Raw genomic sequence first — 15,115 nt, 5'->3', positions numbered from 1 at the left:
CTCCACTTCCTTCAGGTCCACTTCCGATCAACCAGCCCGTGATTGTTGATCCTTCTTTGAGATCTACTTCTCCAAAGGAACCCAGTAAAGGCTACCAAAAACAGGGTCGGGCAACTTCTTCTAGAACGGTGGACTAGGCTAAGGAAGTTGCTTAGAACTATCTTGAAAGGTGTCTACTTGCTGTTGGTGATCATCTTCGCAAGTTGGACAGTGATTCCTTGGACTACTTGACGTTCAGTGCATTGAAAGATGTTACCTCGGTAAGTCTTTCTATACCTATCCGGCTCATGTTTTCTATGCCACCCTTTCCGTACAGCTTTTCCCATACACATTAATTAAATGAAATAGATAAAATGAGACACTACACCTAGTGAGAAAAATAGCTTCTTCTGGTTGTGGTGGTAGAAGATGGTGCAGCTGGCGGCGATGCCTGGTGCAATGGTGCAGGACAGAGGAAGGAGCAATGAGATGGTCTGTTGTAGCCTTCGCTTAGTGATGAGTCTGGAGTGGTGCCAAGGTCAGTGTGGTGGAATGAGAGAGAGAAAGAGAGAGAGAAGTGAGGGAGGAGAGAGATAGAGGTAAAGACGTTGGTTTTATTTTTCATTTGAGAGAGAGAAGAAAAACGAGGAGGCTTTGGTAAGGTTTTCTTTGTGTTTTTCAAGGGGAGAAGTTGAAAAATACCCTTTTTATATACATTAACTAAATTTACATTCAAATAAAATTTAATTCAAATATACCTCCTTTTATGAGTATTGTACCCAAATTACCCTCACACCTTCACATAAACAAGACACAATTTCAAACATAATAAATTGTGTTATTTGGAGATGGATATGTGAGTTTGTACAAAAGTTGGAGCATAATTTTGGTTAGAGAAGAATGAGGACTATCGTAAAATGATAGGTGCAAAATTGGTAGAATGATTAAAAAAGAGGTAAATATAATCGATTTTGAAATAGGAGTAAAAATTGAAGACATTAATTTAAAAAAGGTATGTAGTGTAATTTCTTATTTTTCAAGTGCATTATGGGGTATTGGCTAGTGGGCTGGGCTAAAATAAATTGCGAGTAGGTAAAATATATATATTTTTTAATTTTATTTTATTCTATGTAGCAGTGGGCCGGGTTAAGTTCAACGGGCTACGTATTGCTCAACCCAATTTCAACCTTATTAATTTTGGGTATAAGTTGAAGAATACGTCTTTTTTGTATCTATTAATTAAAAATACCTTCATATTATATTTTATTAAGAAGTACCAACTTTTATGAGTGGGTTGCCTAATATGCATTCACCCTCCACTTAAGTTCAGCACATAATTTACATCAGCTTAAGGGGTATAATAAGAACATCATTTATAAAAGTGGATATATAATGTAATTTGCTGTTAATTCTGCCTAAGGTTATTCAAGGAGATTTTACAAAAATACTAGATTTTGGGTAAAAGTTTACAATTTTACTGTCACAGAGAAATTTTTATAAAAATACTATTTTTTTATTAAATAATTGTAAAGCAACAAAACAAAACAATTAAAAATAATAGTGGAACAACTAAAAAACAACAATGAAACAGTTATGGTGTCGTTTGGTAACACTTTTGTTTTTTAATTTTTTAATCACAAAATGAAAGTAAAATTTTTGTTTTTAAAAAATTTATTTTTGAAAAACAAAAATGCGTTCTATAACCACTTTTGTTTTTCAATTTTAAAAACAAAAAACAAAAGTGTGTTCTGTAAAGTTCATTTTTATTTTTATTTTTTGATTTTATTTAAGTCAGGTCTAAGTTCGGGGTCGGATTCGGGTTCAAGTCAGAAGACGGGTTCAGCGTCAGAGCTGTGGGGATGGGATTTGGGTCCGGGTCTGGTCGTAATCTAAAAGATTGATTAAGAAAAAAAACTGTTTAAAAAAATATTGAAAGTGATTTTTTTTGGTGCCGTTTGGTAACACTTTTGTTTTTTAATTTTTTTAATCACAAAATGAAAGTAAAATTTTTGTTTTTAAAAATTTATTGTTGAAAAACAAAAATACGTTCTGTAACCACTTTTGTTTTTCAATTTTAAAAACAGAAAACAAAAGTGTGTTCTGTAGAATTCATTTTTATTTTTATTTTTTGATTTTATTTAAGTCGGGTCTAGGTCTGGGGTCGCATTCGGGTTCAAGTTAAAAGCCGGGTTGTGGGGAGGGGATTTGGGTCCGGGTCTGGTCGTAATCCAAAAGATTGATTAAGAAAAAAAAAACTGTTTAAAAAAATATTGAAAGTAATTTTTTTTGTTTTTAAAATTTTGATTTCTAATTATAAAATTGAAAAGTAAAAACAGTTTTATAGAACATGTTTTTGAAAAAAAAAAATCACTTTTCTACTTTTAAAAACAAAAAACTGATTAAAAAAGTGTTACCAAACGCCACCTTTGTTTTTAAAATTTTGATTTCTAATTATAAAATTGAAAAGTAAAAACAGTTTTATAGAACATGTTTTTGAAAAATATTTTCACTTTTCTACTTTTAAAAACAGAAAACTGATTAAAAAAGTGTTACCAAACGCCACCTATATTTTTTTAAAAATACAGTATTTTTTTAAAAAAAATTCACGCCACAATATATAAAAAAGAAATAAGAAATTTCATTTATGCGGTGTAAAAACTCATTTTTCAAGGGAAATTTACATATATACTGTTTTTGGACCAAAACTTTACAAAAATACTGGGACACGGCAAAAATAACTTTTTTACTGCCCCAGCCCAATTTCTTTACTTTTGTACTGCCCAAGCCCAACAACATAACATTTATACTGTGAACAGTAAAACACACGGGAAAACAACCTGCTTCGTGTGTGGGGAGTCGCCGGAGACGGACATCACCAAGAAAAAACCATTAAATTCGGCGAAGAGTTTTTTGTAAAGGAATCAGAATTGAAGAACAAGACGTACAGAACACTGTCCCCCCAAAATAACAGAGGTAAACACAACAAAACCCAAAAAATAATTTAATTCTTAAGAAACAAAAAAAAAAATAAAAACCAGATTTAGATCTGAAGTTTAAAAAAAAAAACGAAAAACACAAATGTGATATTCTTTAATTTATGATGCAAAAAGATAAATGAGGGTTGTTCTATTGTTAATTTGACGTTTGTAACACAAAATGATTCGAAAAAAATAGTTGATAAATTAGTACAATTATTCATACAAAAAATTAGGGTTGTTCTAATGTTGTTTTGCGGTTAGTAATACAAAAACATTCCTACATATATGTATCAGACAAATATAATAATAAAAACTAACAAAAAATATAATGGGTATTTCTGTTTGGTTGTTTTTGTGTTGTTTTATTGTTGTTGTTTTATTTTTTTTGTTGATTTTTTTTTTTTGTTGTTTTGCTATTGTTTTATTGTTGTTGTACTATTGTTTTAACATTAAATAAGACCCTGGAATGACAGGTTATGGAACGTCCAGTACTCATCAAGAGCAATGGACAATGGAATGAAGATCACAATTATGTGAACTATGTGGCTAGTGGAGAATTCATACCAACAAAATGCAAGTACGAAGAGCTACTGCAAATACTGCTTACTTCATTGGGGTGCGAAAACACCAGCACAACACTACAAATACAATACCAAGCTAAAGAAGGAATACCACCGATCAAAATATGCAACGATCGAAGCCTCTACTTTTACTTGGAATTGAAAATGAAGGAAACAGATTTCACTACATATCCACTATGTGTCAACCAGCAAAACAACAACACAACACCTGCTGCAACACCAAATTCGATATCCACAACAACACCGTATGAATATAATGTGGCAATGATCGAAAACAACACAACAACGCTTGAAAACAACATAACAACAACAGAATCATACACAACGGGACAGCAAACAGAAGAAGGAGAACAGTCAGAAACAATAGAAGATGAGGAGGACAACTTCGACATAATTGACTATGCAAATCTGGTTGCTGAAGAAATGGTAGAACAACTTGAAAACACTAGTAAAAAACTGGATCCAGAAATCGACATCAACAATGCAAAGTTAATAACAGACAAGCAACACCCCGAAGTGGAAAAAGGACAGGCATACAAAGACAAAGAAACTCTAAAAAATGTCCTCAGCTACTACGCAATCAAAAACAACTTTCAGTACAAAGTGTGGAAGTCCTGCTCTCAAGAGTACAGCCTGAAATGTGTTTACGAAAGCTGCAATTGGTCACTAAGAGCATCGAGAAATGGCCCAACAAACACATTCATAATCAGGAGGTTTGTTTTTAATAGTTTTTTAATGTTGTTTTTGTTGTCAGCCTGAACAAATGCCCTTTTTCCACAATTTGTACTGAAATACACATGTTTGATATCTGCAACAGGTTTGTTTTAATAGTTTTTTAATGCTGTTTTTGTTGTTTTTTGTTTCAATAGGTTCTCAAATATGCACACATGCCCCATAAATATTAGGCATGAAGACCAAAGGCAAGCAACATCGAAACTGATAGGGGAATGCATAAAACCGAAGTTCTTGAACATAAAGACCAAGGCAACACCGATGGACATAAAAGGGGAGTTGAAATACAGATATGGCATCAAAATAAACTATATGAAAGCTTGGAGAAGTAAGGAACATGCAGTAAACGACTTGAGAGGTAATGCTAGTGACTCGTACAGCCTAATACCGAGTTTCTTACACATGGTGGAAAAAACAAACCCTGGATCATTTGTCGATCTGAAAACGTCAGAAGACAACAGCTTGCTCTTTGTTTTCATGGCGTTGGATGCATCCATAAAAGGGTGGGGAGCATGCAGACCGATAGTTGTTGTGGACGGAACGTTCCTCAAAGCAGCTTATGGGGGAACTTTGTTGTGCGCATGCACACAAGATGCAGCAGGTCATATTTTTCCACTAGCGTTTTCAGGTTGAGGCATTCCGAGAATGACCAATCTTGGAAATGGTTCTTCAAAAAATTTAAAGAAGCGTATGGGGTACGGGAACACCAATGCCTAATTTCGAACGGGAATGAAAGCCTCATCAAAGCAGAAGAGAAATCTATCCGAAATTGCACACGATATCGCGGTTACCACATTTTGAGCAACCTTAAAACAAGCTTCAAACAACATGCTGCCAAATACAATCTACCATTCTTTGGAGCAGTCTAAGCCTACACAGAAAATCAATTCGAGTTCCACATGGCTGAATTGGATGGATTGGACAAACGCATAAGACCTTACCTAAAAAAAATCGGTTATGAAAAGTGGTCAAGAATTCATAGCCAAAACAAGAGGTATTCCACAATGACCTCAAACATATCAGAATCACTGAACGCTGCAATTTTGGCAGCAAGGGAGCTACCAATTACAACGCTGCTAGAATGCTTGAGAGCATTGGTGCAACAGTGGACGCATACTAATTGGACAAAAGCACACAACACCTTCACTAAGCTATCACCAACTGGAGAAGACATACTGTTGAAAAATTACACATACTCATTGAATCTGGAGGTAAAATATTAATTATGCTTCTTTTTTTTTGTAAAAAAAAAAAAAACAAACAGTAAGTAAAAGGTGTTGTTGTAGTGTTGTTTTAATAGTTTCGTATTGTTGTTGTAGGAATTACAGCTATGTTTGTTTTTTTTTTTTGTAATAAAATTTAAAACAGGTTAAAGCAACAACATATTACTTGTTTGAGGTAACAAGAATGAAAGAATCGTGGGAAGTAGACCTAGAAAAAAGAACATGCACGTGCAACAGGTTCCAAATAGATGAAATGCCATGCGGGCACGCTGTGGCCGTGATGAGGGAGATGAACATGGACCCGTACACCTACTGTTCAGATTACTACACAAAAAAAAATTGGCTGGCAACTTATTCAGGGACAGTTTACCCAATAGGACACCAAAGTGAGTGGGAGGTACCGGAAGAAGTGAAGAATATTATAGTCTTGCCTCCACATGAAAGAGTAAAATCAGGAAGACCAAAAACATTAAGAAGGAAGGCTGGATGGGAAAAGGATCAACACAACAAGTGCAGCAAATGTGGTGAACTGGGGCATAACAAAAGAACATGCAGCAGAAGACGTAGAAGGGAATAAAAACAACAACAGAACAACAGTGGAAAAACAAAAGAAAACTACACATACGTTTTGAGAATGAGATATTGAGGAATTTAAATTTCTGAAATACAAAGGGAATACAGTTTTTATTTGAAAAACATTGATTACATTGGGAATTGTTGATACTTTAGATTGGATATTAAAAGATGTTGGATACTAAATTGAATATATATATGAAGTTTGTTATTGAAACAGTTTGTGTTTTTAATACTGAAATGAATATTTGTATTCAAAAAAACAGAGAAACTATAAGAAAAAAAAAACAAAAAAAGAAGGGATGTGAAATGAAAAAACTAACAACTTTAACATACCAACTTGTTTGTACATAAGAAGAATAAGAAAAAATATACAAAAATAAAGATTACATATTGTCCACACAAAACGTAAGGAAACAGAACAGAACACCAATGTTTGTTTATGAAAAACAACATAAAAAAACATAAAAACAACATTAAAAAACTATAAGAACAATGACAGTCTGATTGAAAAAACAAATCACTTCTTGGGAAGGCTGGGAGGGGCCTCGGATTCACTTTCAATGTTCTCAGTTTGCTTCTTCATGCCATATTGATAAAATAACACAGCCAAACGATCGCGGTGAATTTCTACATCAAAATCAGAGGATGGGATGGGTTTGCCATCAATGAAATACTCAGCAAATGATGCTACAAAAACACCACAATCACTGGAAAAAAAAAACAACAAGAAAACACAAAAACAGACACTATGAGAACACTAATAAAAATCAAATTCACATAACAAAAAATAAAAATACAAACAAGCAGTGAAAAACATTGAACACTAAACATAAAACTTACGCTGTGACCTGCTCGGGTAAACCATCAACAACAACAATAGGGAACGGTTCCATAGTGCTAAACTTAGCTTCGTTGCGAAGGCCTTTGAAGTCTAACATAGAGAATTAATATGGTAAAATAACAGAGAAAGGCTTGCAAGCCTCTTTGGCAGCTGTCATATACCTCCCAGAACGCAATGAATTGTACAGATATATGCGCCGCTCAGCTATGTTTAGACGACCACAAATCCAATGATCCTGTAATTTTACATTGATAGGCATAACAACATGATCAACCAAATGCCAAGGAGTGGCACATAATATCTTACCACCTTGAATGTACTGGGCCACATTGTGAGAAAGAGACAACACCGATATATCGTTGTTTTTCTCAACAAACTTCTCATACAAACTTGTTATGCTAGAACAAAAGAGGCAATCAGTTGTGGTGACTTTGATTTTCGGCTCGGCTGAGTACATTATTTTCTTACGAAGATAATAGAAAATAATGTCAATGTGCTGAACAAAAAAAAAAAATAAGTAAAAAAACATTCAAACTTATAATAAAACTAACAGAACAACACTTAAAAACATTAAAAAAAATAAATAAAAAAAACAATATGTAAATAATAATAATAATAAAAAAAAAACTTACAGAATTGGTAAGGAAACAATTAGGGTAGGCAAGGTTGTGAAACCACATCTTGTTGCTAATGTCCTCAACACCAAAACGAAAAGGCGGAAATATTGTGTCCTTACCCTTACAATACACATTAGTTGTTGTGCTAAAAAAAAACAAATAAAAAAATATCAAAACACAAATAAAAAAATAAAAAATAAATGGAAAACGATAAGAGATATATAACTGAAAACACCTACAAAAATACTTAATTTATGCTTTCTAAGACCTGTATCAACCCACTTGACAAACTCAGCTTCCAATTGCGGATCGACAGGTTCACCAATCTTGTTGTCCAACGGGCACAAACCACGCACATATTTAACGACCTTATACACAGAATCATCAGGAGAAACTGAGGATGAACCTGATTTAGATGCACCAGAAGCAATCTCAATGAATGGGGATTTCAAAACAGCTCCTTTCTTCCGATCCCTCTTTTGAGGACGTAAAATAGGAGTCTCTTGAAAAACAACCATTTCAAGATCAGTCTTCTCAGAAGTTTCAACAGAAGCAGGGGCATGAGTTGAGGAACCAATCTAAAAAAGAAAAAGGAAAAAAAGAAGACTTTTTTTAAATTTCAAATAGTACAATCAAAACACTATAAAAACAACAATAGAATACCATATAAACACAAATTACAAAGGAACAAAAACAGAAACACAAACCAAATTCTCCACAGCTTTAACAGCAGATGCAATTGTTACATCAACATCAATGTTCTCCTCCCCACCTTGAGACTGTTCAGGCTGACAACAAAAAAAACAGTAAAAAACTATTAAAACAAACACAAAACACAGAAATCCACACAAAAAGCACAAAAAAAATGATGTCCAAACAAGAAATACACCTGTTTGATCTCTGCAAGAGGTTCCACAGGGTCAGAATTCTTGGCATCATCCACCTTGCCGGTATCATCATCCCTCGAAACAACCTCGGGGACAACAACACCCTCATCGTTACGAACATCGCCCGTGTGAGCCTCATCCTGACCGACCAACACCATCTCCACCCGGATCATCATCATCATCAGTTTCATCGTCATGATGATCATCTCCTTTGTCATCGTCGAATTTATCATCCTCGTCTTCCTCCGAAGTGGAATCTTCATCATCCTCATTTTCTGAAGTACGAAGAGCATCTTCAGACTGAGATCCATTGTGAGTAAGACCACCTTGGGATGACTGAGAACAAAAAAAACTTAAAAAATTAATTTACTGTATAAAACAACATAAAAACACTACTAAAAAATAACAGAAAAAGTAATGACAATTAAAAAAACACCTTAATAAGAATGTCCAGCTTCTTGTTCATCTCAGCAACAGAGTTCATAAGTATCCCTTGCTGGCTGACAACAACAGATAAACACTTTTTAAATTCCTCAAACTCAACTCGGGAGACATTCTCATGAGCAGATGATGAAGAAGCACCCATCAAGCCAGGTTGACCAGCAGGCTTGGAACCACCTTTAATTTTGAATTTTACAGCCTCGGGAGTAGTCTCACCAGAGAAAAAATCAGTGAGGCTCAAACTCAATCTCTCAACGGAAGTTGGAGTGATGTTTCTTAATTTTAACTGAAATAACAAAAACCAACAAAAAACAATATGCACATGAAACTGAAATTATAAAATAACAACAACAATCAAAACATAAAGTATAAATAATGTACACAAAAACAACATTAAAACAACAGTGGAAATAGTGTAAAAAACAACAGGATTACCTCTTTCAAAGACCGATCGAAAATGAGGGTGTTCATGACATCCATTTTCACCATACCCTCCTTGTCCTTGGGTAATTTAGGCCATTTCAAAATCCTTGGAATGCCAACATTTGAGTACAACGACAGTTTTCCAATAACATACGGGCAACACTCGAAAAACCAGAATTGAATAGCCAAAGGAAAACCCAATAACCTGTAATACCCACCATCCTCGTCACTACGAACTACCCTCTTATAACCAGAATCTATCTTACCCTTCAAAGAATGCATAGTAATATCAAAACAATGCTTGCCCCAACCAAATTCATTATATCGACCATTATCGACAACATCTATTTCCTCAGACGAAACAACTTTACCCGGGGGACCACCTAACAAATAACACTGCACAAAATACAATACAGCCAACTTGACTGCAAGATCGTCGTTATCCTTAAGATTGTCAGCAATAAAAGCAGTCTGAATAGCACCCTTGGTAATTTTTTTGTACCCCTTAAAACAATATTTGACCAATTCATTATCATCTTGCTTAAACTGATAAAAATCAGAATCAACATGACAATCTAACCCCGTGACCAACGCAAACTCTTCGATACTAAACCTAAGGTATTTCCCTTGGACACAAACCCAAAACTCCAACCCATTAGGCTGCTGAACCTCCCTCAACAGCAAACAATGAAGCAATTGGTAATGAATTATGTACTCCGGAATCCGAAGAAAATAACCAAACACAGATTTTGAAAAAATTTCCAATTGGCTTTCAGTTAGAATTCTCTTAATGTCTCCAAGTACAGAGTAATACCCAGATGTTACTACTCTAGAATGATAGAATTGAGATCGGGTGTACTTGCATTCCCAATCCTAAAAAACAGAACAATCAAAAACACTGATAAAACACCATAAAACACTACGAAAATAACAACAACAAAAACACAATAAAAAAACATAGAACAGAATGCATAACATGACAAACCTCAACAATCCTATTAACAGGAATTTCCTCAGAAACACCTGATGATGGCAACACCTTTACAGGGGATTTACCCTTGCCCTAAAATAAAACAAAACAACACCAACAAAACAACAAATAAAAAATTAACAAAAACACATAAATAAATCAAACAAGATATATAAAACCATTACAAATACAGAGACAAAAACAAACATATACCCAGATATATGAACTTCAAAAATCGAATTTAACAAAAAAACAAAAAACCTCAAAAACAACAACAGATAAATAGTAAAATACCTTAACAGATACAGGCGACTTAAGAAATTCAGAATCCAACTCAAAATCTGAGTCTGAATTTTCAACAACAGTTCGAGGTCTTTTTCCTCGAGTGTTCTTCGAAGGTCCAGCAAGAGTTTTTCTTTTAACAGAAGGGGAAGTGGGGCTAGGAGGGTTCTCTTTCAGATTTTTTTTACCCATTTTTGATTTGGGTCTGGTTTTCTGCGATTGTTTTGTGGGTTTTGTAACTTAAGCCGGAGATGGTGATGAACGAGTAACGACCATTATCAGGAACTATGAAGGTATTTATAGACAAAAATAATAAAAATGGGAGGGAAAATGAGAGGGAAGTTTAAGAAAGTGGGATGGGATTTGAAATTTTTTAAAATGCTAAAACCACCCACTACTACAACCGTATAAGAAAACTGAAAATGGGGAAGAAGATGAACAGTTGAGGGAAGAGAGATTTACAATTACAAATTTTATATTCGAAAATAATAAAAAAAATAAAAGAAAAATGCAAAAGTACAATACCTTTTGATAAGAATAGAAAACTGTCAAATCAAACAATTAAAAAGAATTTTTTTTTTTTAAAAAAAAATGTGGCAAAACCCTATCGTGACAAGTGGCAAGTATCAGCCCATTACATAATAAAGTTTGCAAGGCAGTAAACTGCCAAAAAAAAAAAAAAAACAGTATAAATATTAATTCCAGCGTGTAACAGTATAAAAGAAAGAAATTGAGAAAAAACAGTAATGGGTGTAAATTTCCCTTTTTCAACTCATATATATTCGGCCCATAATTTTATACTTTTTTTTGGCCCAAATGCGAATTGGGTTGGGTGGCCCAGCTGAGCAGCCCTAATTTCTCCTTAAAAAAAAGAAAAAAGAAAAAAGATAATTCCCTATTTCTAATTCGGATTGGATTCAAACTGAATCATCTTTCTTCTTCTACCTCAGTTCCCAACTTCCAATTCACATTGATTACAATACAATCACAAGCCCTAGAACTCAGATAACCATAGATGGATCTTCTCAAGCAAGAGCTCCTCCGAAAGCGCCAAAGCCTGGCCGCAGACACCGGCGGCAAGCGAGTTTTCAAGCGCTCCGACATTGAGCAGAAGAACATTCAGAAGCTGCGCGAGCAGGAAAAACGCGAATTGGAGGCTAAAGTTCAGCTTCAAACTACGGCAGCCACCGCTGCCGCGGCCGGAACCAACAAATCCAATTCTTCCTCAACCACAACAGCCGTCACAGCGACGAATTCATCGGCTGCGACCACTTCCAAATCCCTAACTGATGAGCGAAACATCGATAACCTTGTGTTACCAAAGCAAGAAGTCATTCGCCGACTCCGGATCCTCAAGCAGCCTATAACTCTCTTCGGTGAGGACGACGATTCTCGGCTCGATCGGCTGAAGTACGTGTTGAAAGCCGGGTTGTTCGAGGTGGATAGCGACATGACTGAAGGGCAGACCAATGATTTCTTGAGGGATATCGCGGAGCTGAGGAAGCGTCAGAAGGTTGGGATGATGAGCGAGAGAAAGCGGAAGAAAAGAGATGTGGATGGGGTGGTGGAGGATGGGGAAGGAGGTGGGGGGGAGGAGGAGTTGACCGATGGCGAGTCCAGTGGGGTCGATGTAGAGAAAGATATGAAGCGAATGAAAGCAAATTTCGAAGAGTTGTGTGAGGAAGACAAGATTTTGGTGTTCTTCAAGAAGCTGTTGAATGAGTGGAAGCAGGAGTTGAATGAGATGCAAGACGCCGAGAAGCGTACCGCTAAAGGGAAGTCCATGGTTGCCACGTTCAAGCAGTGCGCGCGGTATTTGCATCCCCTCTTCAAGTTTTGTAGGAAAAAGGTAAATGTTTGAATTTAAATTCTTATCACTTGCTCTTTTTCTATGACCCATGTGGAGTACATGAATATTCACTCCCTCCGAAAAATTTAATGTCTGTTTTCCCATTTTGATGGTAATAAGAAGGTTTAGAATCTGTTGGGAACGACAGTATGCCTTAGAAATAGGTTTGCTGATTGCTAGATTAAGCTTGGATTGGAATAGGTTCTGAATACGATAAGTGTGTAATACTTTGTTATCCGTTTACGATCACCAACAAGTAAGGTAATCAAAATTAACTCTGGTCGATTTATGTCTACTTACACTCATATGAGTAGCAAGATTCATACTTTTTTTATATTACTCCCTGTCCTTTTACAAACTTTTTCCATTTTCTATTTCTATGCTTACAATTTTGTACTCAAACGAGCACTAAGTTTCTGGCTCGTAATAGAAACTGCAATCCATGTGTGTTTTTCTTATCAAGAGTGATTGAATCAAATAGGCACCATAGAGATCATGTGGTATGGGTATTGCTTAATGACTATCATAAGTTTTGATGGCATCTTGATCCGCTTATAAAACACAATTAACTCATCCTTGTTTTTTCTTCTTTACTCACAATGAGTGTGTGTAATGAGCTTTTGCATTTACATAGTTGCAAGTTGCAACTTTATCTGGCTAAGATAATGAAACAACTACAAATCATTCATTATACCTTTATGTACTTTTAGGTGTCATTCCAAAACGATACCGCTAGAAAAACTTGTTGTCAAGGTGTTTAAATCAGTTCCTGGTTAGTAAAGTAGTACTACTATGGTCTTCAATCTTAGATATTCTTGTTTTCAATTTTTCTTGACTTTGTGCAACCCTCTCTATGGTTGGAGAAAAACCAATAGGTGCTGTTGTTGCATTAGCACTAAGAAATAGGAACTATGCCATTCTATTTTGTTCTGCTTCAGGGCATGCGGTCACCCTTTTCAACTATTATAACTACTTATATTCATCTTGTGATATATTCTTTATGCAGGTTCTCCCAGATGATATCCGTCAAGCACTGATGCTATTCGTCAATTGCTGCATGAGGCGAGACTATCTAGCTGCAATGGATCACTACATTAAGCTGGCCATCGGAAACGCACCTTGGCCTATTGGTGTTACTATGGTTGGTATTCACGAGCGTTCAGCTCGTGAGAAGATCTACACCAATAGTGTGGCCCACATTATGAATGATGAAACAACTCGAAAGTACTTACAGTCCGTCAAGAGGTTAATGACTTTCTGCCAGCGCCGCTACCCAACAATGCCCTCAAAAGCAGTTGAATTCAACAGCCTCGCCAATGGTAGTGACTTGCAGTCTCTGCTAGCTGAAGAGGGTATTTCATGGGGTAGTAGTAGTAGTCAAGCCGGAGAAGAAAGACTTCGACTAATGCCTGCTCAGAAAGAGAGCTAGGCCTTTGTATATTATCATCTATAGAAATGTTTGAATTTTTTAAATGGTGTCAGCTTGTATGTTACCGTTTACTTATTTGGTGCGGAAGAAAAGAAAAACTGACGATAATTTATAGTAGTTTTTTTCATTTTGTTTCATTTTTCTAATGAAGATGGAAACTTGCTTGGAGAAAACAAAAATTAACACTAATTCTATTTTTTCTAAAAAAAATAATGGAAAATTTGGTTTAGAAATAGGATACTTATGGTTAGAGGTGTTTATTGGATCACATTAAATGCTTTTAGGCTTATTTAGATTCGAGTCAATTACATATTTAATATTAAATTTTACCATCTCATTCGATCCAATTAATTTCAGTCATCCAATCGATCTAACATCTATTGAATGTTGGATTGGATTAGTTTTATCCATTAAATGTATTTCAAATATATTTATTGGATTAATTTAAGTTTATCCAATATTTAAGATTTAGTATTTTTTTTTTGATCGGATTGGATCCATCTAATATTTTAGGTCCAATATGTATTAGATTGGATTGGATCCAAGAAAAAATAGTAAAATTTTAATATTAATTTTTATATATACATATATATTTTGCGTATAACAACATAAAATCTAATTACTCATTCAAATTAAATGAAAATACTAATTAGTTTGATTGGATGTTGGATGTATTGGATTTTTGGATTCCCTATCCAATATCCGATCTGATCTAATTGGATATTTAAAAATAACATCCAATTCGATCATAATTGAATATCCAATATTTGACGGCCGATTGTATTTAGATTAGTCGTTTGTCATTGGATTCGATCGATTTATGCACATCCGTACTTATACTTTTAATATCTTTTCCACTCAAAATACTTTTACATTTCAAAAGTCTTTCTCTAACACTTTAACTCTCTCACTCCAAGTCTTATTGTCTCCACCCTAAAGCCCCAAAATCTATGAGCTCAACTGCTCTAAAATCCTCGAAATCCTTACCCATCGCTGGAGTTCTCAACTCGCTTGTTTTTTGTGTTTTTTTTTTGTTTGGTTTTTGACGATTTCGTGAAATATCGCTAAATATTGCTATATCGCAAAACATTGCTAAATCTCTTTAATTCTCATCACTAAATGTCTCTAATTCACAACATTGCTAAATGTCTTTAATTCACAGTAATATAATTATGGATGGCATAGCATACGCTCATTCAATACTATTCTTTTTAGGGGTGCTCAATATTATTAATAAGGGTGTTCACGGATTGGTTTGGTCTAAATTTTTAATTTTTTCAAACCAAATTACTATTACAGTTTTTTAA

At 34.9% G+C, this 15,115-nt stretch overlaps 3 protein-coding genes across 5 annotated transcripts; 2 read left to right on the top strand and 1 right to left on the bottom strand.

Moving 5' to 3' along the window:
* Positions 1 to 5,274: 5,274 nt before the first annotated feature.
* LOC133032056 (uncharacterized) lies at positions 5,275 to 6,070 on the top strand. The gene is made up of 2 exons (XM_061105876.1): positions 5,275 to 5,481; positions 5,639 to 6,070. The coding sequence occupies exons 1-2, from the start codon at positions 5,275 to 5,277 to the stop codon at positions 6,068 to 6,070; spliced, it is 639 nt and encodes a 212-aa protein (XP_060961859.1).
* On the bottom strand, positions 5,678 to 11,382 carry LOC133032748 (uncharacterized). Of its 3 annotated transcripts, none has more exons than XM_061107052.1 (6): positions 10,543 to 11,382; positions 10,264 to 10,341; positions 9,291 to 10,151; positions 7,543 to 9,141; positions 7,217 to 7,406; positions 5,678 to 7,145 (listed from the first exon to the last, which is right to left on the bottom strand). In XM_061107052.1, the coding sequence occupies exons 1-4, from the start codon at positions 10,720 to 10,722 to the stop codon at positions 8,839 to 8,841; spliced, it is 1,422 nt and encodes a 473-aa protein (XP_060963035.1). In that variant the 5' UTR covers positions 10,723 to 11,382; the 3' UTR covers positions 5,678 to 7,145; positions 7,217 to 7,406; positions 7,543 to 8,838. The 3 variants fall into 3 exon arrangements, with proteins under 3 accessions (XP_060963035.1, XP_060963034.1, XP_060963033.1); XM_061107051.1 differs by having other exon boundaries at positions 7,220 to 7,406; XM_061107050.1 differs by having other exon boundaries at positions 5,678 to 7,406.
* LOC115703796 (uncharacterized) lies at positions 11,341 to 13,945 on the top strand. The gene is made up of 2 exons (XM_030631032.2): positions 11,341 to 12,379; positions 13,386 to 13,945. Exons 1-2 carry the CDS (start codon positions 11,546 to 11,548, stop codon positions 13,806 to 13,808), a joined length of 1,257 nt encoding a protein of 418 aa, XP_030486892.1. The 5' UTR covers positions 11,341 to 11,545; the 3' UTR covers positions 13,809 to 13,945.
* The last annotated feature ends 1,170 nt before the right edge of the window (positions 13,946 to 15,115 follow it).

The sequence above is a fragment of the Cannabis sativa genome, chromosome X (genome assembly GCF_029168945.1).
Source record: "Cannabis sativa cultivar Pink pepper isolate KNU-18-1 chromosome X, ASM2916894v1, whole genome shotgun sequence".
Classification (NCBI taxonomy): domain Eukaryota; kingdom Viridiplantae; phylum Streptophyta; class Magnoliopsida; order Rosales; family Cannabaceae; genus Cannabis; species Cannabis sativa.
Note: the sequence above shows the minus strand (reverse complement) of the source record. Positions and strands in the feature narration are given on the sequence as shown.